We start from the raw sequence: 24,439 nt of genomic DNA on the forward strand, positions 1-24,439 counted from the left end.
ATTCTGTGTCTCCCTCTCTCTCTGACCCTCCCCCGATCATGCTCTATCTCTCTCTGTCTCAAAAATAAATAAACGTTAAAAAAAATTTTTTTAAATAATAAATAAAAAAAATAAATCAACATTAAAAAAAGAAAGAAATCCTAATTTGAGGCAAGTAATTTAACCTTTCTGGCATCTATTTCACAAGCGAAATCACACAGGGAAAAGGAAGGTAGTAACAATCGTGAAAATCAGCACGGGTGTGTGTGATTCATAACAGATTTTCGAAAGGGTAATGCTACCAAAAAACCAAGCCACGTCGAACAAGTTTTTCTAAACAAAAGAAGAAAACATAATCCACGAGAGTCCACTCCGTGGCTGCTGTCTGTGACTCATTATAATGCTGGCACTCATTTCTGTGCGGAAGGAAAGGAATGTCTCACGCAATGGCCTACAAGTCCCGTGCTAGCCATTTACACACATTATCTGATTTAGTCCTCATAAGAACCCGATAAAGCAGGCCAGATAATCCCTGTTTTCCCAAGGAGAAAACCGGTTACAATGGAAGCCCAAGTGACCTGCTCACTAAACTCTGCACCAGAAGCAATGTTTGCTACCGAGCTCATCGGCCTCCAAGAGCCATCCGTCCAAGTCCGGGGCACCTGGGTGGCTCAGTCAGTTAAGCAGCCGACTTCAGCTCAGGCCACAATCTCACAGTTTGTGGGTTTGAGCCCCGTGTTGGGCTCCACGCTGACAGCTCGGAGCCTGGAGCCTGCTTTGGATTCTGTGTCTCCCTCTCTCTACCCCTTCCCCACTCATGCTCTGTCTCTCCCTGTCTCTCAAAGATGAATAAACTTAAAAAAAAATTTTTTTTAAAGAATTTGACCCCTTTTCCCTCATAGTTTTCTACCCGCCAAATTCTCCTCACTCTCTAAGTGCAAACAACTCACATCCTGCTCGTTACTTGTCATCACCTGCTCTGTGCCCCAGCACCCTGAGCTGACACCCATGTCTAGACTGTCCATCTCCCCGCTAACCAGAACTCTCTTGAGACTTTCCATCTAGTCCTGGGATCTCTGGTTAACAGTGATCCGCATCCTTGTAGCCATTGAGCTTTACAACAGCCTAGCTCAGCAGACATCAAGCCTCTTCTGGACCACCTCCAGGGTACCTGTCCAAGGTTTTCCCTGACGACATGGAAGGTTGGACACGCGCATTCATCTCTATTCGTTCCCAAAGCATCCCTGAAATGGCAGCAGAGAACACAGTGAGTAATCCCGTGGATAGGAAGAGGAGAAAGAGCAGCAGCCGATGGGAGCGATCGGCACCAAGAAGCAGGAAAGGAAGTGGACAAGAGGCCTCAGCATCGGCGGAGAAGCAGGGGCTTCAGCTCCCGCCTGCAGAGGGAGAGGACGAGGAGAGGGGAGCAGACCTTCATTGCGGAAAGCCCACAAGTCCCCTGCGCCGGAGGGACAAGCGTCTGCACATGACTTTGACAGGGGGCGCAGGGCTAGGGGGACTGAGAATAGATTGGACGACACTGTGAACAAAGAGGAATGCTGACCCACATCCCCTCCATCACCCCCGCCAGGCCGCTTGTCTAGAACAAGACAGCAAACCAAGAAAGAGAAAACATGAGACGCAGGTAGCAGGGTTCCAACACAGAAAAGCAAAGGGATAAAGGCAAAGGAATTCCCAGGAAGGGATGCCCAGTCCTTGAGGACCACCAAACTACAAAAACCAAACACAAAGACCAAAGAGGGTGAAGCCAAAAGGACCAAAAAAGAGGACGTGTATGGACCAGCTCATATTTTTGACCATATTGCTATTATTTGACAGGTTTCGAAAACTTGGGCTGAATGCCCAAGAGGTAAAACCTTGCAGATGGAAAGGACGAGACAATCATCAACTCAGGAAAGACAAAATGGCATACAAGAAAGCGTAGGTATTCACGATTTGCCACACGGTTGAGACACGAGCACTATTCACGTGGAACTAGCTCCCTAAACCCTTTGTGTTGAATTAGCCAGAATGTGATAAAACCACATTGGTAAGTAAGATGGGGAAATAAACCCATATGGAAAAGAGGGACACATAGAAGGAGTAGCCAGCCCCCATCTGGCTCCATCGGTAGAATATGCAACTCTTGATCTCAAGGTTGTGAGTTCGAGCCCCACGTTGGGCGTAGAGATTATTTAAAAAATGAAGTCTTTAAAAAAAGAAAAAAGAAGGAGTAGTCCTCACCTTCCGTGTGGGAAGTCAACAAACAGTAGCTCACTATTTAAAAAATCAAGCATTTATAGGTCAGGCACGGTATTTAGAAAGACACAGATCAAAATGCCGAGCTGAATGAGGTTGCCTCACTGGAATGCGAGAGGGTTGAAAAGAGGACCTCTGTCTTCATTGTGTCCCATACTTGACCTTTTAACCTTATTCTAAGTATTAATTTGATACAACTAAAAATTAAATTAGAAAAAAATCTCCTCCTCCTCGAAAGGAGGATTCTGAACTCACGCCCCTGAATGGATTGCTTCTGCCTTGTGGAAGCACTTTCCCCTATGGCGCCTGATGCAAAAGAGCGCACTCCCGGCACACCAGGGAACACACACTTTAATGTTTATTCTTCAGTGTGCTTCACATGCAACACACTTCACACACTCTGCTAAGAAGTCACTTGTTAAGTCCTCATATGATTGTGCCCACTTATGGGTGACGAAGCTGAAATTCCCAACCTGATGGCCAGTCGGTGGCAGAGCCAAGGCATGAAACTAACCAGGTTGGCTCCAACATCCGAGTCCTTTACCAGCTCACTCTTCACCCCCCAAGAGCTTGCCAGGACTCAACCGCAAGCCACAGGCGGAAGCCTTGCTCTGTCACCCACGGGCTGGGGACACGCACACCAGCCTTGAACAAGAACAGGAATGGGCAGTTCTGCAGATGGCAGGGCCAGACTGTATTAGCCCAACCTTTCCACTAGAAACATCTAGAAAAGATAGATCATGTATTTTAAAGATTTTTAAAGTCGTTGAAGGCATCAGACAACTTTCAAGGCCATGAGTATTTGTGGGGCCCGGATCCAAAAGGCAGGTGAAATGAAGCCCCCTAAAGCCACTTCTCCATCGAAGGCCACGGCTCCTTCCAAAAACAAAGGCAAGGGCTAAGGGGCTGAGAAGTGAACGGGACTTTCCAAAGTCTCACAAAACAAGGAGAGAAATTGGAATTCAGGGCCAGGAAGGAAACAATGTCTTCGGTCAACACCACAGCGTCATGTTGGGAACTCAAAGGTCTACATTCTAGCAGTAAGAACAGACGACAAACAGGTGAGATCTCACAGACACTGACACCAGGCTTCAAAAAAACTGAGGCAACTTCCAGCTGAATTAAGGTGAAATGCCCCCCACTCTAACTGCCTGTTGAAATAAACAACCAAACAAACAAAAAGCCTATCTGAAGGATGGAAAACATCCAGAGTATCAAATTATCTCCATAACTTTTAATATATAATGTCTGGAATAGAGTCAAAACCAAGCACATAGGGGCACCTGGGGGGCTCAGTGGACTTCAGCCCAGGTCATGATCTCACAGTTCTTGAGTTTGAGCCCCACATCGGGCTTTCTGCTGTCAGCACAGAGACTGCTTTGGATCCTCTGTCCGCCCCCCTCTCTGCCCCTTGCTCACTCACTCTCTTTCTCTCAAAAATAAACATTGAAAAATAAGTACATAAAAAACATAAGAAGTGATACAAAGAAGAAATTCACACAATAGAAATAGATACTCAAGAGATCCAATTATTGGAGTTATCAGGCATGTTTTTTAATAAAACTTATAAAAATATCAAATTGAAACTCTAGAACTTATTGCAATAACTGAAATTGAGAAGTCAATGACTAAGCTTAATGGTAGATGAAATGCATTCTTAAGAAAGGATCAGTGAACTAGAAAATAAGTCAGAGAGAACTGTCCAGACTATACCATAAAGGAAAAAAAGGACAGAAAAAAAGACACAGAAAAAAAAGTAGAGAGAGAGATCCCTTTTGCCATTTCTTCTTCTTCTTTTTTTTTTTTTTTTACTTTTTTTTAATGTTAATTTATTTCGGGGAAGGAGGGGACAAAGAGAGAGAGAGACAGAATCTGAAGCAAGCTCCAGGCTCCAAGCTGTCAGCACAGAGCTTGACGTGGCCACTTCTATTCAACATAGTACTGGAAGTCCTAGCCGTAGCAATTAGGCAAGAAAAAGAAATAGAAAATATTCAAATAGGAAAGGAAGAAGTAAAATTATCCTTGTTCGCAGATGACATTATCTTATACATAGAAAATTCTAAATATTCCACCCATCCACCCAAAAAACATGTAGAAATAATAAACAAACTCAGCAAAGCTGTAGGATTCATAATCAACATGCAAAGATCAGTTGCATTTTTAAACACTAACAATGAATAATATGGAAAGGAAATTAAAAGTCCCTTTGCTGGCTCAGTCAGTAGAGAATGAGACTCTTGATTGTGGGGTTATGAGTTCAAGCCCCACATTAGGTATAGGGATTACTTAAAAATAAAGCCTTTAGGGGCATCTGAGTGGCTCAATCAGTTAAGCACCCGACTCTTGACTTCAGCTCAAGTCATAATCTCATGGTTTGTGAGATCTAGCCCCACATCGGGCTCTGCACTGACAGCATGGAGCCAGCTTGGGATTCTCTCTCTCTCTCTCTCTCTCTCTCTCTCTCTCTCTGTCCCTGCCCCATGCATTCTCTCTCTCTCTCTCTGTCAAAATAAATAAATAAACTTTAAATAAAATTAAAAATAAATAAGTAAACAAAGTATTTTTAAAAAATGAAAGGAAATTAAGAAAACAGGTCCATTAACAATAACATCAAAAATAATAAAATACTTAGGAGTAAATTAACCCCAGTGACATCCCAGCTGAGAATTCAGACTACAGCAAATACTAACATTAATACCAATACAAACGATGTATATTTTTTCAAATGTATTTATGTATTTGAGAGAGAGAGAGAGTGGGGAGAGAGGCAGAGAGAGAGAGAGAGAGAGAGAATCTTCTTTTTACATTTTTTTTATTTATTTTTGAGAGAGAGAGAGAGAGAGACAAAGTTCGAGCAGAAGAGGGGCAGAGAGGGAGGGAGACACAGAATCTGAAGCAGGCTCCAGGCTCTGAGCTGTCAGCGCAGAACCCGATTTGGGGCTCAAACTTGTGAACCATGAGATCATGACCTGAGCTGAAGTTGGACACTTAACCAACTGAGTCACCCAGGTGCCCCAGAGTGAGAGAGAATCTTAAGCAGCCTCCAAGTTCAGCACAGAGCCCAATGTGGGGCTTGATCCCACGACCCTGGTATCATGACCCTGGGATCATGATCAAGAGTCAGATGCTCAACCAACTGAGCCACCCAGATGCCCCAATAATGTACATATATTTTTTTCAATGATGTATATTTTTTAAGGCAAAGACAATGCTAGAGAAAAAAAGGAAGTATCATTCCCTAATGTTAAAAGAGCCCATCTGATAAGAATATATGTCAGTTCCAAACTTTTTGTACCTAATGATGTAACTTAAATGACATAAAGCAAAACTAACAATGCTAAAAGGAAAAGAGACAAATTTACCACCTCTGTGGGAAATTTTACCTCCTCTTTATCAGCAACTGATAAAACAGGCAGATAATAGGTAAGCCACAGAAGATTAACAAACCTAATTAATACCTATAACTACTACACCCAACAACAACAGAATTGACGTTCTTTCGAAAAGCACATACATTTAGCAAAATCACCTGAGCCATAAAGCATATCTCAACAAATTCCCAAGACTAAAACATTGAGTATGTTCTTTCATTAAATTAGGCTAGAAATTCAGAGGGTTTTTTTTTTTGAAGTAACTCAAAATGTCCCCAAACGGGGCATGTTAGTGGAAATTAAGCAAAACACTGAAATCATAATAAATTTCGAACTGATTGATAATAAAACTATGACATATTAGCTGTGTGGAATATATTAGAGCTTTGCACGGAAGAAACTTTATAGCCTTAAAAGCAGTTATTAGAAAAGAAGAAAACCTGAAAATCAAGAAGCTAGCAAAAGAACATCAAACTAAATTTGGTAGAAAGAAGGAAATAATAAAGATAAAGCAGGACATTCACGACATAGGAAATGAATCAGGAAAATCCATGAAACAGGAACAGAGAATCCACAAAACTCCGTTGTTTGAGAAGCTGTGTTTCTGTAATGGAACACGCCTTCAGGCAACATGACCCCCCACCACTGAGGATTGTCCAGACAGAAGTGAAGCCCACAGGGCCAGAATAAGACTTCCTACAACTTTGTCCTGCCTTTGACACCTGGAGTTCTGTGATATAATCCTGAGCCTTGATATTCCCATCTGAAAATGAAGTCAAAATGGAACCCAACTCAACGGTTCACATGAGGGTTGGATGAAACAATTCATAAGAAACACAACAGAGGTTGGTGATTCTCAACACTATTGAGACTTCCGGACCCAGGCTTCCCACTGATACTGAATATCACTCTTGTAGCCTGTGTTTCTGGAAATGATCCGGAGCAGGCGATAAAAAGGAGGGCAAAGTAACGGCGCAGAAGTTACAGCACAGGATGAACATCCACCTGACCGAGGCAGCTTAGCCATCAGCCCAGCCAGGCCGCACCAAGTACAGAGCTCAGTGCACCCTGCAGCACATCAGAGACCTGACGTGCGGCCAGCGGGTTTGATGCCGACACCCACAGAGAGGGGGTTCTCTGCCAGCCTCTAAAAGCAGCAGTTTGAGTACAGAGATTCCTCAAAAACTTAGAAAATAGACCTACCCTACGATCCAGCAATTGCGCTACTAGGTATTTACCCCAAAGATACAAAAATACAGAAATCAAGGGGCACATGCACCCTGATGTTTAGAACATCATTATCGGAGTGCCTGGGTGGCTCAGCTGGTTAAATGTCCAACTCTTGATTTCAGTTCAGGTCATAATCTCACGGTTCGTGGGAGGAGGATGACAGCACAGAGCCTGCTTGGGATTCTCTCTCACGCTCTCTCTCTGCGTCTCCAACATTTGTGTGCATGCGTGCTCTCTCTCTCTCTCTCTCAAAATAAATAAAATGAACTTAAATAAAAAAGATTCATAGCAGCACTATCAACAATAGCAACATGATGGACTAAGCCCAAATGTCCGTGGACTGATGAATGGATAAAGATGTGGTTTACATATATTTAATGGAATATTACTCAGCCATCAAGAAGAATGAAATCCTGCCATTTGCAAGGACATGGATGGAGCTAGAGTTTAATGCTAAGCCAAATAGATCATCAGAGAAAGACAATTACCATATGATTTCATGCATTATGTGGAACTTAAGAAACAAAACAACAAGCATGGGGAGAGAGAGAGAGAGAGACCAAGAAATAGACTCGTAACTGCAGAGAACAAACAGATGGTCACCAAAGGGGAGGAGGGCCGGGGGATGGGGGAAACAGGCGATGGGGATGGGGGAGGGCACACGTGATGAGCACCGGGTGATGTATGCAGGTGTTGAATCACTACATTGCACACGTGAAATTAATGTTACACTGTATGTTAACCAAATGGAATTTAAATAAAAGCAAAAAAAAAAAACAAAAAAAAAACCAGCCATCTGAGGAGGGAGGAAGGAAAGATTAGGTGGACATGGCCACAGGAAAGGAACAGGATACTCCCCTCCCCACCCCAAGTGGAAGCAGCAGGGGTCCCGAGGGGAGGCTGGAGCGTGCACAACACACGGACGACCAGAGCAAGCCGGTCCCCAAAGAGAGCCAGACACGGACCGCCAGCTCCCGACCAGGAAGAGTCAGAAACACCAGCCCCACCCTGGTGGCTTCTTCCCAGTCACTCTCAGGGACAAGAGAATGACTTCCTGGGGGTGATGCAGCCGCAAATTCATAAAATCCATATTCGAGGGGATTTTTGGTGTTGAGGACAGTGCGGGAAGAGGGGAGCTGGCTGGACGGGGGGTGCTCTCCCCAGTGTGCAGGGTGAGTGACAGGACCCCATGGGCGGTACATCTGCACTCCTCGGAGACCATCACACCTGGTCTGCACACACACATGTTCCTCAGCTGAACCGGGACAGTTCTGAGAGGAAAACCAGTCACCAGCGGAAACTTCTGGCATAATCAATCACACCAGGACCCCTGGTCTCACCATAACGGACGGCAGAGGCTCAAATGTGGCCATCACAATGGCAAATTGTACCTGGCCAGCCTCTGCGTTTAGGTCCCCTTTGTTAAATAGGGGTGTCCCTTAGGAACAACATTGCTCAAGGGCGCTCCGACGGGCCTGCAGGGAGCACCACGGACTCACCAGATAGACCGTTCTGGACACTTTCTGGAGCATTCACGTAACGGACCAGTTCACAGGTCTTCCTGATAAACCCCTCAAAGGCTTTCCAGTAGGATGTTTCTTCCAGAGACAACTGCACCTGCTCCAGACTATGAAACACCCTGCGACCAAAAAGAATCCAGAGAAGGCTAACATGTGATCACTGTTTTCCAGAAGACAGATCGTTATAAATTCATCCAAACGCAAATGTACACAAGTGCCTGGCGGTCCACTCATGTCAGAAATTAGAACCTTTGCAATAGTTTTTTTTTTTTAATGTTTATTTATTTTTGAGAGAGAGAGAGAGCAGGGAAGGGGCAGAGAGAGGAGACACAGAATCCAAAGCAGACTCCAAGCTCTAAGCTGTCAGCCCAGAGCCCCATGTGGGGCTAGAACCCACGAACCGCGAGACCATGACCTGAGCCGAAGTCGGACGCTCAACCGACCATGCGACCTAGGCGCCCAAATGGTTTTGTTGTGTTTTTTTTTGCAATAGTTTTCTTGATAGGTATTTTATTGCTTATGAATTGCCCCACCCTGATTTGAAAAACGAGGGAAGGGGCACATGGGTGGCTCGGTCAGTTGAGTGTCTGACTCTACATTTTGACTCAGGTCATGATCTCACGGTTCATAAGATCAAGACCACTTTGCACTCTGCAGGATCAAGACCCTGCTTGGGACTCTCTCCCTCTCTCTCTGCCCCTCCCCTGCTTGCACTCTCTCTCTCTCTTAAAATACATAAATAAACTTAAAAAAAAAAAGGGAAAATCTTTCACAATAATACAGGAAATGTAAGACACAGGAAATCAAAAGAAAAACAAAAAGACATATGACATCCTCTGGGAGGCTAAGAATCTCATGGAAGATTAAGCCAATGGCAAACATTAAAAGAACTGTTTGATATTTTGTATTTTTAAATGCTTTCCAAAAGCACCAAAGAGGTTAATACTTCTTTAGATAAAAACAAAATTAGGGGCATCTGGATGGCTCAGCGGGTTAAGTGTCTGACTTCAGCTCAGGTCATGATCTCAGGTGCTTGGGTTTGAGCCCTGTGTAGGGCCCTGTGCTGACAGCTCAGAGCCTGGAACCTGCTTCGGATTCTGTGTCTCCCTCTCTCTCTCTGTCCTTCCCCTGCTCACGCTCTGCATCTCTCACTCTGAAAAATGAATAAATGGTTAAAAAAAAATTAAAAGGGGTGCCTGGGTGGCTCAGTCGGTTCAGCACCTAAGTAAGCTCAGGTCATGATCTCACGGTCCATGAGTTCGAGCCCCGTGTCGGGCTCTGTGCTGACGGCTCGGAGCCTGGAGCTGCTTCGGATTTTGTGTCTCCCTCTCTCTCTGCCCCTCCCCCACTCAAGCTCGGTCTCTTTCTCTCTTAAGAATAAATAATAAACATTTACACAAAATGTATACGTCCCCCTATTCATAGAAGTAGAACACACCACACTGATCCATCACTTCAGAGAAGCAGGGGTGGGAATCACGTGGTTTCCAACTGTTCGCAGGTTTCCCATCTCACACAAACTTACGCTGCGGCGAGAAGCTGGTCCTCACAGTCACTGGCAAGGTCACTGTTCCCAGGTGAGCCGGCAGCTCCCAGCACCCGGAAGAGCCGCGTGCAAGACAGGCCCACGTCCACCAGCTGTGTCTCCACTTCCTGCCAGCCCAGAAACCCTCCGGGTACGGAAACTGGCGTATCTGTGAGCCCAGCGATGAGTTCTCGCAAAAGGCGATCCTTCACAGGAAAAGAGAATGTTTGTGATACACCAGTAAGGGCAGTGCGGGCACCAGCGAGGCAGCCCGCGCCCAGTCTCACTTACCAAGGGTTCCTTTGTTGTTGTTGTCAGTGTTTATTTATTTTTGAGAGAGAAGCAGAGACAGAGAGGGGCAGAGAGAGAGGGAGACACAGAATCCGAAGCAAGCTCCAGGCTCTGAGCCATCAGCACAGAGCCCAGTGCAGGGCTTGAACCCACGAACCACAAGATCATGACCTGAGCCAAAGTCGGACGCTTCACCAACTGAGCTGCCCAGGTGCACCAGCAAGGGTTCTCTTGACTGTGAGTCCAAGACCTTGCCCTGCAGGTGTCTGATAACCTAAGCGACCGTCCTAGACTTGAGTCTTGACTCATGTCCAACCGAAGAGACCCCAAAATCAAGGTTCATCCAGGAATCGAGCAGAAGGGACCCATGTGTTAGCTAGTCCCCTGTGGCCCCTACTGGACCGGCCTCCTGTCACTCTGTTCCACAACTAAGAGAAGCTGAGCGGTGACTCCCATTAAGCAACAAAATGCACAAGGGCATGTGCGCATTCCAGCCCTACCCTTGCCTTGGAGAGGCACCGCAGGAAAACAATGAACCAGGTAATCCTGACACCAAAAGGCGAAGGGTGTCATAAGTTTTCGTGCCCAGTGAGAACAACGTGGATTGCAGGTGACATAATCAGCTTTACAAACAAAGGGCCCCCCACCCTGCAGCCGTCTGGAGTGCTCGGCAAAGGGCAGGAACTCGGGAAGAGCACCTTAGCTCCAAGCTGACGATGATGCCCAAGGACCCTCCTCCGCCGAATCTCCACATTTGCAGCCAGGGATGGAGAAGGACGGGGAGCCCGGAACCCAGTGAAGCAGAGCAGCACGGTCTGAAAGTTCAGGGTGCTCTTGGGGAAACCCGCCTACTATCGAGGAGATTTGGGCTGGATGGATGGCACACAACACCTAGTGTGGCCAGACAGCAGGGACGGAACGCAGGGGTGGCCGGGATCCGGGATGTAGGATCTAACCTGTAAAATAAACCCATTGGATGGGGCACGTGGGTGGCTCAGTAGGTTAAGCATCTGAATTCAGCTCAGGTCATGATCTCGCGGTTCTTGGGTTCAAGCCCCACGTCGGACTCTGTGCTGACAGCTCGGAGCCTGGAGCCTGCTTTGGATTCTGTGTCTCCTTCTCTCTCTGCCCCTCCCTCACTCATGCCCTGTGTCTGTCTCTCTCCGAAATAAATAAACATTTCAAAAACAATTTTTTTAATAAAATAAGCCCATTGGTATCCATGGACAAGATCAGACCGTGGCTACTTACAGCGTCCTCTGCTGACCTCAGTAGCTTGTTTAAGACGCTGCTCTTGTTGAAGGAGTCCTGGGGACACGTCAGCCCCCCAAGGCCCTCCCAGACACCAGGACACAGGAAAGCCTCCCTCCCAGACAAGCTGGCGTTTAGGCACCTGTCGGCGGTATCCTTCATCAAGAGCTGAAAGGTAAAGAAGAGAGGGAGGGGGGACACTTAGAAAGCTTACACTCGCCCTCAAAGGGCTGGGGAAACACAACCAGTAATCTATAGCAATTGGGGCTCCTGGCTGGGTCAGTCAGAAGAGTACATGACTCCTGATCTCGGGGTTGTGAGTTCAAGCCCTACAGTGGGTGTAGAGATTACTTAAAAAATAAAGTCTTTAGGAGCATCTGGGGGGCTCAGTTGGTTGAGCACCCACCGTGGCTCAGGTCATGATCTCAGGGTCCCTGAGTTCTAGCCCTGTGTCGGGCTCTGTACTGACAGTGTGGAGTCTGCTTGGGATTCTCTCTCTCCCTCTTTCTCTTCCTGTCTCCCACCTGTGCTCTCTCTCTCTCTCTCTTTCTCTTTTTCTCAAAAATAAACATTTAAAAAACAAATAAATTCATAAAGTCTTAAAAAAAAAAAAGCGGTGCACCTGGGTGGCTCAGTCGGTTAAGCATCCAACTCTTGATTTCAGCTCAGGTCATGATCTCACGGTCCATGAGTTCGAGCCCTGCATCAAGCTCTGTGCTGACAGTGTGGAGTCTGCTTGGGATTCTCTCTCTCCCTCCCTCTCTCTGCCCCTCCCCTGCTCACTCTCCTCTCTCTCTCTCAAAACAGATAAAAATTTTAAATCTAAAAAACTTACAAATTTAAATTAAAATTTAAAAAACTCTGTAGCCGTCAACATATCAAAATAAAACAAAGTTCTTTGAAACCTTGCCCATTTTGCTAGCACAGCTCACAGCAGGGGCACAGCTGCAGTCTGCAGGATGTTCTTGAATGGTTTACCAAAACTGTCCATTTATAAGCCTGCCGGTGCCCTGCTGTACCTGCTTCAGCTCCCAAAAGAACTCGCCCTTTTCCAATTTCGGGTGGTCAGGTCCGCCCAGTTTGGAGCTGTTGGCTGATCTCTCCAGGCACACGAGGACTTCTGTAAGGTCGACAAATTGATGTATCAGCACTCCCCTAAAACGGGCTTCTCTAAGCCTGATGTCTACACGGGGCTGTGAATAACACACTGACTTCTGCAAACACGCATTTCAGCAAACCACGCACATTCCCAGACATTTTAGTATCTCCCCCGGGGGAGGAAAACCGAGAAAAATGTATTGCAATATCATTTCATGCTTCCCAAAAGTGCCTGAAGACAACGTCACGGTTATAGGGGGTTTTACTCCAGAAGCAACATCTGTCCTCATTTCTTTGTCCACCGAGAAGGCTCCAGTCTACCTGGTGTCACTTTGGACAATACCACTGGTCAGCAGAAGCTCAAAGAAGGGCTTTCTGGGGAGGACAAGAAGGTGTTCCCTCTACCCAACGCCAAGGAGCAGGAGCGGGGCCAGAACGGCGATCATGCACGCGTGCACTCTGGTGCATTTCCAGCTGAGCACCGCAACAGCGGATGAGGGCGTGAGTGGTGCTAGGAAATTTCCAGAAGGACACAGAGCTCACTGCCGCATTTCCAGCACCCCAGACGCACCAACACTGGGGCCCCTTCCCTCCCAGCTCCGCAAAGGCGTCGGGCGAGGTCAAGTCTGCTTTTCTGCCAATGTCACGCAGGCTCCCAGCAGGAGGGTGACAGATGACCCCACGCCAGTTTACCTTGGACAAAACGTAAACGCTGGGCTATCGTGTTCCTGAGAGACCCGTACAGCGGAAGCAATCTCGTCCGAGCCGGCCACGGGGGCAGGTTTCGGAGAACATTCTCCAACTTCTGTAGATACAGTAATCTGGGGGCAAAAATTAAAAAAAAAAAAAAAAAGATGAAGATGGGCGCAGGGTGCCAGCCGGGGACATAAAGTTCCACTCACGGGAAGATATCCCCCTGCTTCGGGAGCCGTCTTCACAGACCAAAACCCCGGCTTCACTGCAGGCTCTTGATGGGTTGAGTCATGGGACAGAATGTGGATTAAACATTCTCTTTACCCCCAAACAGGAAAGTTCACTCCTACCTAGTTGCACACGGCAGAGGCCAGAGGTGGAATAAAGCCGCAGGTGAGATTTAAGAGCATTTGCTTGGGGGCACATGGCAGTCGGTGAAGCGTCCAACTTCGGCTCAGGTCATGATCTCAACGGATAGAGCCCGCATGGGGGCCTGCGCTGACAGTGTGGAGCCTCCTTGAGATTCTCTCTCTCCCTCTCTCTCCGCCCCTCCCCCCCCACCACGCAGTTCCTGAGTTCGAGGTCTCGGCTGTCGGCGCGGAGCCTGCTTCGGATCCTCTGTCCCCCCCACCGTGTCTCTCTGCCCCTCCCCACCCCCGCTCTCAAAAAGAAATAAACATTAAAAAGTAATCATGAGGGGCGCCTGGGTGGTGCAGTCGGTTAAGCCTCCGACTTCAACCAGGTCACGATCTCGCGGTCCGTGAGTTCGAGCCCCGCGTCAGGCTCTGGGCTGATGGCTCGGAGCCTGGAGCCTGTTTCCGATTCTGTGTCTCCCTCTCTCTGCCCCTCCCCCGTTCATGCTCTGTCTCTCTCTGTCCCAAAAATAAATAAACGTTGAAAAAAAATTAAAAATAAATAAATAAATAAAAAGTAATCATGAAAAATAAAAGCATTTGCCCGGAAGCCTCCACTTATCAGGCAGAGGAAATTATGTTAAAAAGAGTGTCAGAACATCAAGATGTGAGTGGTGGGGGCAGGATCCATCAAAAGCGAACTAGCAGCAGCTGTAAGATTCTCGAAGGTCCAGGGAGGACCGCCAGCCAGGCCGCTGGGTACCAGCGAGGTGGGGAGAGGAGGCAAAGGGGAGTCCATTCTCGCAGACACAGGAGCAACCCAGGCGACCAGCTGCAGAGGCCACGCTCCCTGGGAAGGCAGGCAGTGGCTGGGGGTAGGGAGGGGGCGAGAGGGGGCAGGGCGGCAGGGGCGGGTGGGTGGACAGGCTGTGCAGCTACCCCAGGGAGCCAGAGATCTCTCCCTGCCTCAGGGGCTGCCTGTTGCACAAGGAGGATGCCTCACTGGGGAAGAGGGGGGAAACAACCCAGAGGAGCCACTGGAAAGAGTCTGCAACGATAGGAGCTGAAATTGCAAACAGATGTGGAAGCAAAGAGCCAGATGGGGAGTCACAGTGGGGGGGTGGCAAGTGCCCCAGCAGGCAGGCACCGACCCTCAGGCATCTATGCAAGCACACGGAATCCTCCGTGAGCTGGAAGGAGAGGCCCAGATGCTGCCGGGGGCACCCGTGCCAGGCATCTGTGGCCGCAGCCCAGTGACAGGTGGCACATGCCCCCCCACCCCCAGCCCCGGCCCCACCTGGCCCCGTGCCCACGCCGGCTAGCCTCTCCCGCATCTCATCGCCCTGGGGCAGGAGGTCCTGCCTGTAAAGCCGGCATCCTCGGTGCTCAGAACAGGCGTGGGCCGCGGGGTTTCCCACTTCTTCTGGCTGGAAGCTGTGACTTGGAAGAGAAAAGGTGTGAGCAGTCACCAAGAGCAGGCTGGAAGTAACGAGCTGCAGCGTCCTGGACCACAGGCATTGGACGGGGGCTGTGGGGTCCCACTGAGGGCGGTGCGGGTCTCACGAGGACCTGGAGGAGGAGGCCGTGGGCGAGTAAGGGGCTGACACACAGAGGGGCGTAAACTAAAGAGCAGCCATGGATGGACAGGGGGAGGCAGCCCCAGACACAGGTCTGAAAGGACAGAGAGCGACAGACGCAGCTAAGGACGTGCTGGAGGGCGCCAGGAGGGGGCGCCAGGAGGGGGTCAGATGCCAATGCACAGCACAGGACAATGCAGGGATCTGAGCCACGGTCGCTCACAGGTGACACCCGCCGCTGCGGGGCTCACGTCTACACCCCAGGAAGCAACCCACTGCAGACACACAGGATTCACAAGACATGACAGAACCTAGAAGGTCTGTAGGAAACCCAGTGGGCCTGTAAAAGGGAGGATGGAGGGAAGGGAGGTGAGTTTAGGAGAGAGAAGACAATGCTGGGCGAGGTGTCGGGAACGGGCCGGTGCCTGTGAGCAGCGGCTAAGTGTGCCATGTTCCCACCACGGGGTCTCCCTGCCTGGTCCGCTGCAGCCATCCAAGGGGGACAGATCCTTCCTTAGAGCTGAAGGCACGGGGCTCCTGGGGGGGTCTCGCGTGAACCCTGCAGCGGACCAAGAGCCCGATAACCAGAGAGGCACCATCAGGGTGGGGAGGTAGCGACCGGGCGGCCACCAGTGCGAGGGTCACAGACGACCATATAACAGATGTGCATGCAGAGACAAAGGGAGGCTTGCCCAGTGCACACAGCAGCCGGTTCCCACCCTGAGTGGGGGCAGGGAAAGCATGGGCTGTGCACACCTGGTCCTCCGAGAGGGTGCAGTCCCTCACGTCTCCGATCCCTGAAGGAGCTAAGAGCCGGCGTCTCCTGGGGCTCTCTGTCCCCTGGGCCAAAGTGCCGGGGCGTGTGTGGGAGGGTTGTAGGGCCATTAAAGTGACGTGCTCCATCGCTAGTACCGGGGCAATCCCTAAGGTAAATCAGGAAAGCAGACCTTCGACAACAAGATCCTGCTTCCCAACCGGGTTCCAGAAAAAGGCAGAGGGGGCTGGAAGTGCATCCAGTTATGCACGTGTATGTCACGTGGGTCATGAGAACACGACATGTCCCATGCAGTTCTGATCACACAATCCTCCCTTCAGGAGGCACAGGAGCAAAACTTTCCACGACCTGTAGCTTGAAACGAACCCTTCTGAGACAACATTGAGCAATCTTTTGCTCTCCTCCAAGGAGAGTCAACGCAGGATTGCAACCAGGTCAAGTTACCGCCAAGGACGGGACCCACTGAAGACAGAGGTCCAGTGTCGCAGCAGAATCGACGATCCGTGGGTCAATTCTGCTGACCTCAAGAACGAAGCAGCCACAAGATCTACCTTCTCCTGCTTCCGACATATTTCTGGATCTTATGAGAACATGTTGACAATACAAAATTTCAAAACAGCTATGAAAACAGTTCCTTACATGAAAGGACCTCTACCATGTTTTTGCTCGTTTTTAAAATTTTTGTTAATGTTTATTGTTTATTTTTGAGAGAAAAAGACAGAGAGAGACACACAGAGTGTGAAAGGGGAGGGGCAGAGACAGAGGGAGACACAGAATCAGAAGCAGGCTCCAGGCTCTGTCAGCACAGAGCCCGACACGGGGCTCGAACTCACGCCGCGAGATCATGACCTGAGTGGAAGTGAGCCGCTTAACCAACTCAGACACCCAGGCGCCCCTTGTTCATTTTTTTTTAATTTTTTTTTAACGTTTATTTTTTTTTTGAGACAGAGAGAGACAGAGCATGAATGGGGGAGGGTCAGAGAGAGGGAGACACAGAATCTGAAACAGGCTCCAGGCTCTGAGCTGTCAGCACAGAGCCCGACGCGGGGCTCGAACTCACAGACCGCGAGATCATGACCTGAGCCGAAGTCGGCCTCCCAACCGACTGAGCCACCCAGGTGCCCCCCCTTGCTCATTTTTGAACAAATGTCAAAGACATAACACCTGAAATCCAGACACCTTCCCAGACATGTCCCCCCTGGGTGGTTTTATGCATCTGAACTGATGGGACAACCACAAACAATTCTGGATGGCCCACTATACAGTTGCGTCTCCCAGCTGCTAATTGGAAATCCTCCGTGGAGCCACGGTTTTATGAAATTCTTCTGTCCCTGTCTCTTCGTGCACTCTGTAACGTTCCGGGTTGCTAGCCCAACCAGTAATCAAACAGGAAAATATGTCTTACGTCTTTGGAGACGAATGGTCACCGCTGGGGTCATCTGCTGCCAAGCCGTCGCTCAGGATGAGAAGGAGAGTGTGCAGGGCTTCTAGCACCTTCCGGGGCTCAGTCTCTTCCACAAACCGATCGCCGAGAGCCTCCAGGCTGTGGGCAGCCCCTTCGAGCACCTTCTGAAGCAGGCTGCCTTTTTGCCACTGATCGAACACCTTCACGTTGGGAAACGAAAACACTATTATTAACAATAACGCATTATTGTTGATGGCATGTGCGTAAGAAATATTAACGGGGCCTTTGAGAGGACAGACAGCCCATTTTTACGATGCTGGCAGACTGGCATGTCTGTCAGTTGCCTTACAATTTAATTTCTGTTCAGAACTGGAAGATGACGAATCGCCATCGATGGAGGCACACGGCCCTTTCGCGGAGGTGCCATCTGTCCTGCCCTCACCCACTGCCATTTTTCAAAAGAGAAGGCGACAACACACATCGTTGAACAGGACCCGGATGCCCCAAAAGCGAAACTGACACATTTGAAATGTGTGCCATGGTGGAAATACGTTGCCATACTTAGCGATTCCGTTGTAACGAACACAAGGTTACTCGGTACCGTTCTGCGTCGCGTAGGATCACGATACTATAGGCAATTCGTATTGCCATTTCCCATCGACGTGCCAACAGAGACACCGCGTGTCCACGTCACGAGGATCGTGAACACTCGTGTGTGCTGAATAACCCTTCATTAACCACGGGGGCAGGCCGCCCAGACAATGCACAAAGTGCACATGTCACCCAGCATGCTGGCGCTGGTCGGCCCGACACTGGCTCTCGACCCTTTCCATGCCAGATACACGGAGTGCCACCCGGTGGATAACCACGCCTGCATTTCGGTAACGATCTTGTATCTACTATTGGAGATTTTGACCCTTGTCAGTAATAGGCATTAGGAAAAAAACAGACCAAGATACGTGTCCTGTGAGGAAAAGGTAACGTAATGTCCAGTGAAGTGAATGGAGGGTACTGGCACCCAGGCCCTGCTTCACAGTGTATCCACGGCTCGCTGAAGAACACCCTGCCGGGAATTCGCCAGGCTCCCCCCCACCGCCGGCCTCCAAGCTGTCGGTATGTGATCAACCCCCGCACTCCGAGCCACACCATCGCGTCCACGAAAGCAGGCCACCGCCTCTTTCTCCCTGTTTGTCAACGCGAGAGTAAAGGGACAGGCCGTGTGGCACCCAAGCCCTCCAGGGGCAGGAGCCCAGCATCTGAATGCCCACAAAGGGCACCCGGCGGCCCCGTGGAAATCCCACAGGCCAGAAGCAGACTCTTCCCATCATGAGCACATGTGTCTCACCAAGACAGGCTTTCTGGTGACATTTGTGTGGACGCATCAGTGAGCTGAGGCCGATGGGTGCACGTGGGAGAAGGGCACATCATGGACAGGACACACGATGAAAGAGGGAACAACGTATGGGGAAAGCGAGAGGATCTGCGGGCTTAAAGCTTCGGTGAGAGAGAGCAGTGAGCCGCGTAGACCTGCGTGGTACTCTAGTCCACACTTACACCGCGTGTTACCTACTCCACTAAAACTGAAGGGGTGCCAGGGCGGGGAGAGGGGGTTGGTGCACACAGGCGGTGAAGCGTCCCACTTCAGCTCAGGTCTTGATCTCACAGTCTGTGAGTTCAAGCCCCGCGTCAGGCTCTGTGCTGACAGCTCGGAGCCTGGAGCCTGCTTCCGATTCTGTGTCTCCTTCTCTCTCTGCCCCTCCCCCACTCGTGCTCTGTGTCTCTCTCTCAAAAATAAATATTTTAAATAAATAAATAGGGGCGCCTGGGTGGCTCAGTCGGTTAAGCGTCCAACTTCGGCTCAGGTCACGATCTCACGGTCCGTGAGTTCAAGCCCCGCGTCGGGCTCTGGGCTGATGGCTCAGAGCCTGGAGCCTGCTTCCGATTCTGTGTCTCCCTCTCTCTCTGCCCCTCCCTTGCTCACACTGTGTCTCTCCTCTCTCAAAAATAAACACAAATACTAAAAATAAATAAAATCGAACAATGAGAGACAGGGGAAGAGAGGGATGGATTCAGACACGCCGAGGGGGTTCACGGTGGCACCGAACCTGCTTGTAGACTTGCAGCCAGCTGACCGCGTGCACCAGGTAGTCTGTGGCCGCTGACCAGCGGGGGTGACAGTCTCCAGGGTGACCCTCTTGGCCAGCTTCGTCCTCGGAGGTTCGGGACAAGACGGAACACACCATCCGCTCCAAGGTCCCATCTGTGGGAATCTGGCAACAATATGAAATACATTTACAAGTGCGCTTTTTTCCAGAATATTCCTTTCTAAAAATAGTACCACCGCCTTGCCAAAGGAAGGGCTCTGGGCTTTGCATGACGGGAGAAGTTAACAGGTTGATCAAGCGGCAGTTATATTGTTGGCGTGGAAGGAAGCCTTTTGGAACTCTGTTTTTCACAAAGGCCCACAAGCCGTGGGAACAGCGGTTTCTCTGCATGGAGGACACAGGGTGATTCAAATATTGCTCATTTGTACTCTCCGGCCAAAAGCAAACAGGGGCCAGCCCGGTTCAGTGGGCACCTTGGCCTGCCAAAGCCGCTTTGCCGGAAACATTTTCTCTTCTAACTTCATCCGTCAAAGACGATTCAAACTGGAGTTCTGGGTCAGAAACAGTGTGACATTTTGGAACCATATCTCCTTTATTTCTGTAAATGAACTGCTGGTTTTTGGTTTTTTTGTTTTAATTTATTTTGAGAGAGTGTGTGTGTGCAGAGAGAGGGAGAGAGAATCCCAAGCAGGCCCCATGCTATCAGCACAGAGCCTGACACGGGGCTTGATCCCAGAAACCGTGAGATCACGACCTGAGCCAAGATCAAGAGTCGGACGCTCATCCGACTGAGCCCCCCAGGCGCCACGTAAATGAATTCCTACATGCAGTTTCTGCAATGTCGCTCTGCAAAAATACCTACATGTGTGGGAACGAGCGACATTCCAGTTACACAGATTTACAATAACTTCAGGGCCACGTTTCAGAAACTCTACTGATGGCAACAGTGAAAAAACATCAACGTCCCAGGCCTGGGTGGGTCTGTCAGCCGAGTGTCCAACTCTTGCTTTCAGCTCAGGGCTCGATCTCACGACTGTGCGATCGAGCCCCACATCCTGTTCTGCTCCGACAGTGCGGAACCTGCTTGGGATTCTCTATCTCTCTCTCCTTCTTTCTCTGTGCCCTTCCCCTGTTCTCTCTCTCACTCTCAAAATAAATAAATAAACTTTAAAAAAAAAAAAGTATTCAAGCCCCATTTGGTTCCTTTGTGGTTCCCTTGGGGATGCAGAGAACTAATACTCAAGTCACAAAGCCACAGCACCTGTTAGGGAAACAAGGCCCCGTCCCCTCTCCCAGGACTTGAAGGGTCTGTGAGAGGTAGATACACCAATGTGCCTGTCACAGGTCACCCAGGAGAGAGGGCATGAGAGTTCCACGGGCCCGTGAGAGATGATCGAGCTGTTTGCTCGGTGGGGAGTGGAGAACGGAAGAGAGAAAGATCCCTCTGCTCTGGGGGTCGCATAAGCAGAGGCCCAGAGTGGCAGCGCCTGCAATCAGGCAGGCCCAGGGCAGGACCCAGGAAACCATCATGATGCTGGCTCCTGAGGGGCCCTCCGTGGGGTGGGGGGCAGGGTGATGGTCCCCCAAGGCACTCACATGTTAACTCCAGAACCTGTGAATAGGTTAAGAGTGGTGTTGGCCAGTGGCCTTAAGGTTGCTAACCAGCAGACCTGGAGACGGGGAGATCATTCCAGATTATTCACAAGCCCCAAGAAATCACAGGGCTCCTTCAATGTGGGAGGGAAAGGCGACCGAGCCAGAGCTGACACATCCTGAGAAAAACTCAGTCCACTATCACTGGCCTAGGGAAGGGGCCCCAAGCCACGGAGCACAGAGGCTTCTAGAAGCTGGAAGAGCAAGGAAACAGCACTGGGGGACACAGATTTTAGCCCAGGGAGACCTGAGTGAGACTTCTGACTCCCAGAGCCATGTGGTAATGAATGTGTGCTGTGTGGGGCAACAGTGTTGGTGGTAACTCGTACCAGCAGCCACAGGAGACTCCTACCCGTGACATATGCTCTGTGCTGTCCCCCGACCATTTTCCTTGTAGTTCTAATCTCAAAATAGTTGCCTTTCTTTTTTTTTTTTTCTTAATTAATTTATTTGCTTTCAGAGAGAGAGAGAGAGAGAGAGTGTGCAGGTGCACACACAGTGAGCCAAGGAGGGGCAGAGACAGAGAGGGAGAGAGAGAATCCCAAGCAGACTCCTCACTGTCTGCGCAGAGCCCGACGCGGGGCTTGAACTCACGAACTGTGATATCGTGACCTGAGCTGACATCAAGAGTCGGACACCTAACCCCTGAGCCACCCAGGCACCCCTCAAAATACCTGCCCTTTCAAGGTAAACGTTCTTTGTAATTTGATGAGAAAACGGGGTCGGGAAGTACGGACAATACGGGAGTAGAGTCAGCAACTGGGGCGTTCCTATGCTGTCTACAACAGCGCCCACGAAAGACGCCAAAGGGCACAACTCCAAGTCCCACGGGAGGGAGATGGTTCACGAAATTGCACCAGATGTGACAGAGGAACGGAAAACCGCGTCTCCCGGCCAAGTGTAAGACCTGCCTGGCAGAAGGAATTTTCCAGCCGCCTCGCCGCTCGGCAGTTAGCGGCCGCACCTGGCTGAGACCAGGGTGACACCCCCAGATTCGCTGCTCAGACCTGTAACCCAAAAGTGAAAAGCCAACAGTAGCTCGTGTCAAGGTGGACAACACCATGAGGGAAGTGCCAGGTCATGGGAAGTCAGGAAAGCGAGTGAACCCCACGCCCTGAGCACAGACCGGGACCCTAACAGGAGGGTGCAGGTCTCGTCCAAACTGTCAGTCCCTCAGCCCTGACCCGGGGGCTGCACCAGAAAGGCCCTCACGTCGGGGGCATCCATGCAGCAAAAGGAGACAGAGGTACAGTTCTGGGGTCCTGCACCACGCAGAGCAGAAGCGCCCGCACAAGGGACAAAAGGGAGCTGTGCAGGCGGAGCCCCTTCCAGAACACAGTGTGCAAACACAGTGGAGGCCCCTATCTGCTGAGTCCAGGGGGCCTGTGACCTTGAGGGTCCTGCCGTCCCGGTGACAGCATCTCAGCCTGGAGAGCGGTCGTCTCCTGCCCTCTGGCTCACTGCCGCCTCAGCTGCAGAATCTCACTCCCTTCCCCGGCCTGGCTTCTCCCCCGGCCAGTGCCAAGAGCGAGAATCACTTCCTATTACAGTCACACCTCGGTTTCCCAGCCTAATTCGCTCCGGGAACACGCTTGTCATCTAAACACTTGTATATCAAAGCGAATTTCAAGAACCATTTGCTCAGTTGTGATCACGTGACGTTTGGCGTCACGTACGACTCGTGTTGCAAGACATCGCTCATTTACCAAGTCAACATTTATTAGGAACGCTTGCTGGTCCCGCGGAACACTCGCAGAACGAGTTAACTCACAACCCAAGGTTTTGCCGTACTTCCAGACTGCCTCTGGGGCTGGGCTAAAATGACAAGGTAAGAGGAAGGGACACTCCCAGAAAGGCCAAACCAGCAGGGGCCTGCCATGCCCACGCTTCTCTCACAGAGAAGCACCAAGAACGCGTACCTCCTGTAGTTCGACTGAGTAATTCAGGATCTGTTCTGCATGAAGGTCGTCAAAACCAAATCGGGACTTCAGGTCAGCCTGGACCTTCTGTGGATCCCACACCAGCTTCTTCAGGGACAAGGTGTATCCTAAGTCTGCAAGACAGCCAACGATTTATACCGTCAGTTGTTTCCACGTTGTGACACGTCTGACGTAACTCGGAAAACGACACCTTGTTCACTGCTACAAGAAAAGTAAATAAAGAGCAAAGGCTACGCAGACAATCAAGCCGGAGAAGCCAACAGGAGCCAGTGCTGGACGCCACAGAGAGCTTGCTGGGACAGCAGGTGCCCCTGGTATTAATGATCGCAGAGTTTCCGGAGCAAACATGACAACCTATGTCAAGAACTTCACTAAATTCAAATCGCTGAGCCTGCTAATTTCACTCCTAAAAATCTATCTCAAGAAACCTCATCAGCTGCATGAAGAAAAAGTAAGGAACAACCATGCTACCACATTGGTTTTAGACCGATTAAAGATTAAAAACCAGGTAAGCATCTAGCATGGGAGAAAAGCATAAATTACGGTATATTCGTGGCATAAAATACTGCAGTCTTTTTTTTTTTTGAGAAAGAAAGTGCACACGCATTCACATGCTCATGGGGGGGGGGGGGAGGGGGAGGAGCAGTGACAGAAGGGGACAGAGAATCCCAAGCGGGCTCCGTCCCTTCGGCACAGAGCCCGACCTAAGGCTCGATCTCACAAACCATGAGATCATGACCTGAGCAGAAATCCAGAGTCAGACGCTTAACCGACCGAGCCACCCAGGCCCCCCAATACTGCAGTCTTCAAGACCACATTTCTAAAAACTATTTAAGGTCGTAGATGAAAGTTCCCTTAACAGAGTTAATCAAGGTAGAAAACTCATTAGGGGTCACCTGGGGGGTCAGTCCGCTGAGCATCCGACTCCAGCTCAAGTAATGATCTCGCGGTTCATGACTTCGAGCCCCCCACATCGGGCTCTGTGCCATCAGCGCAGGCCCCACTTCAGATCCTCTGTCATCCTCTCTCTCTGGCCCTCCCCCACTTGTACTCTCTCAAAAATAAATACACATTTAATTTTTTTTTAACATTTATTTATTTTTGAGACAGAGAGAGACAGAGCATGAATGGGGGAGGGTCAGAGAGAGGAAGACACAGAATCCGAAACAGACTCCAGGCTCTGAGCTGTCAGCACAGAGCCCGACGTGGGGCTCAAACTCACGGACCACGAGATCATGACCTGAGCCGAAGTCGGCCGCTTAACTGACTGAGCCACCCAGGCGCCCCAAAAATAAATACACATTTAAATAAATACATAATAATAAATAAATAAAACCCATTAGGTACCAAATGATCCCGCACCTCCACCTGGAAATGGCATGCCTGAAATATAATTCCAAGACCTCCCCCCCCG

General features: G+C 49.8%; 1 protein-coding gene across 1 annotated transcript in view; it reads right to left on the bottom strand.

Moving 5' to 3' along the window:
- The window catches only part of ABCA13 (ATP binding cassette subfamily A member 13), a 395,180-nt gene that overhangs the window by 314,749 nt on the left and 55,992 nt on the right, over positions 1-24,439 (bottom strand). The window contains exons 8-15 of the mRNA XM_027045998.2: positions 23,005-23,138; positions 19,433-19,597; positions 17,328-17,527; positions 13,218-13,345; positions 12,446-12,546; positions 11,427-11,594; positions 9,885-10,090; positions 8,339-8,478 (exon numbers count right to left, since the gene is read on the bottom strand). Of these exons, the coding sequence (XP_026901799.1) occupies positions 8,339-8,478; positions 9,885-10,090; positions 11,427-11,594; positions 12,446-12,546; positions 13,218-13,345; positions 17,328-17,527; positions 19,433-19,597; positions 23,005-23,138 (1,242 nt within the window). The remainder of the gene's footprint in view (positions 1-8,338; positions 8,479-9,884; positions 10,091-11,426; positions 11,595-12,445; positions 12,547-13,217; positions 13,346-17,327; positions 17,528-19,432; positions 19,598-23,004; positions 23,139-24,439) is intronic.

Source organism: Acinonyx jubatus, chromosome A2 (genome assembly GCF_027475565.1).
Source record: "Acinonyx jubatus isolate Ajub_Pintada_27869175 chromosome A2, VMU_Ajub_asm_v1.0, whole genome shotgun sequence".
In the NCBI taxonomy this organism is placed as follows: Eukaryota; Metazoa; Chordata; class Mammalia; order Carnivora; family Felidae; genus Acinonyx; species Acinonyx jubatus.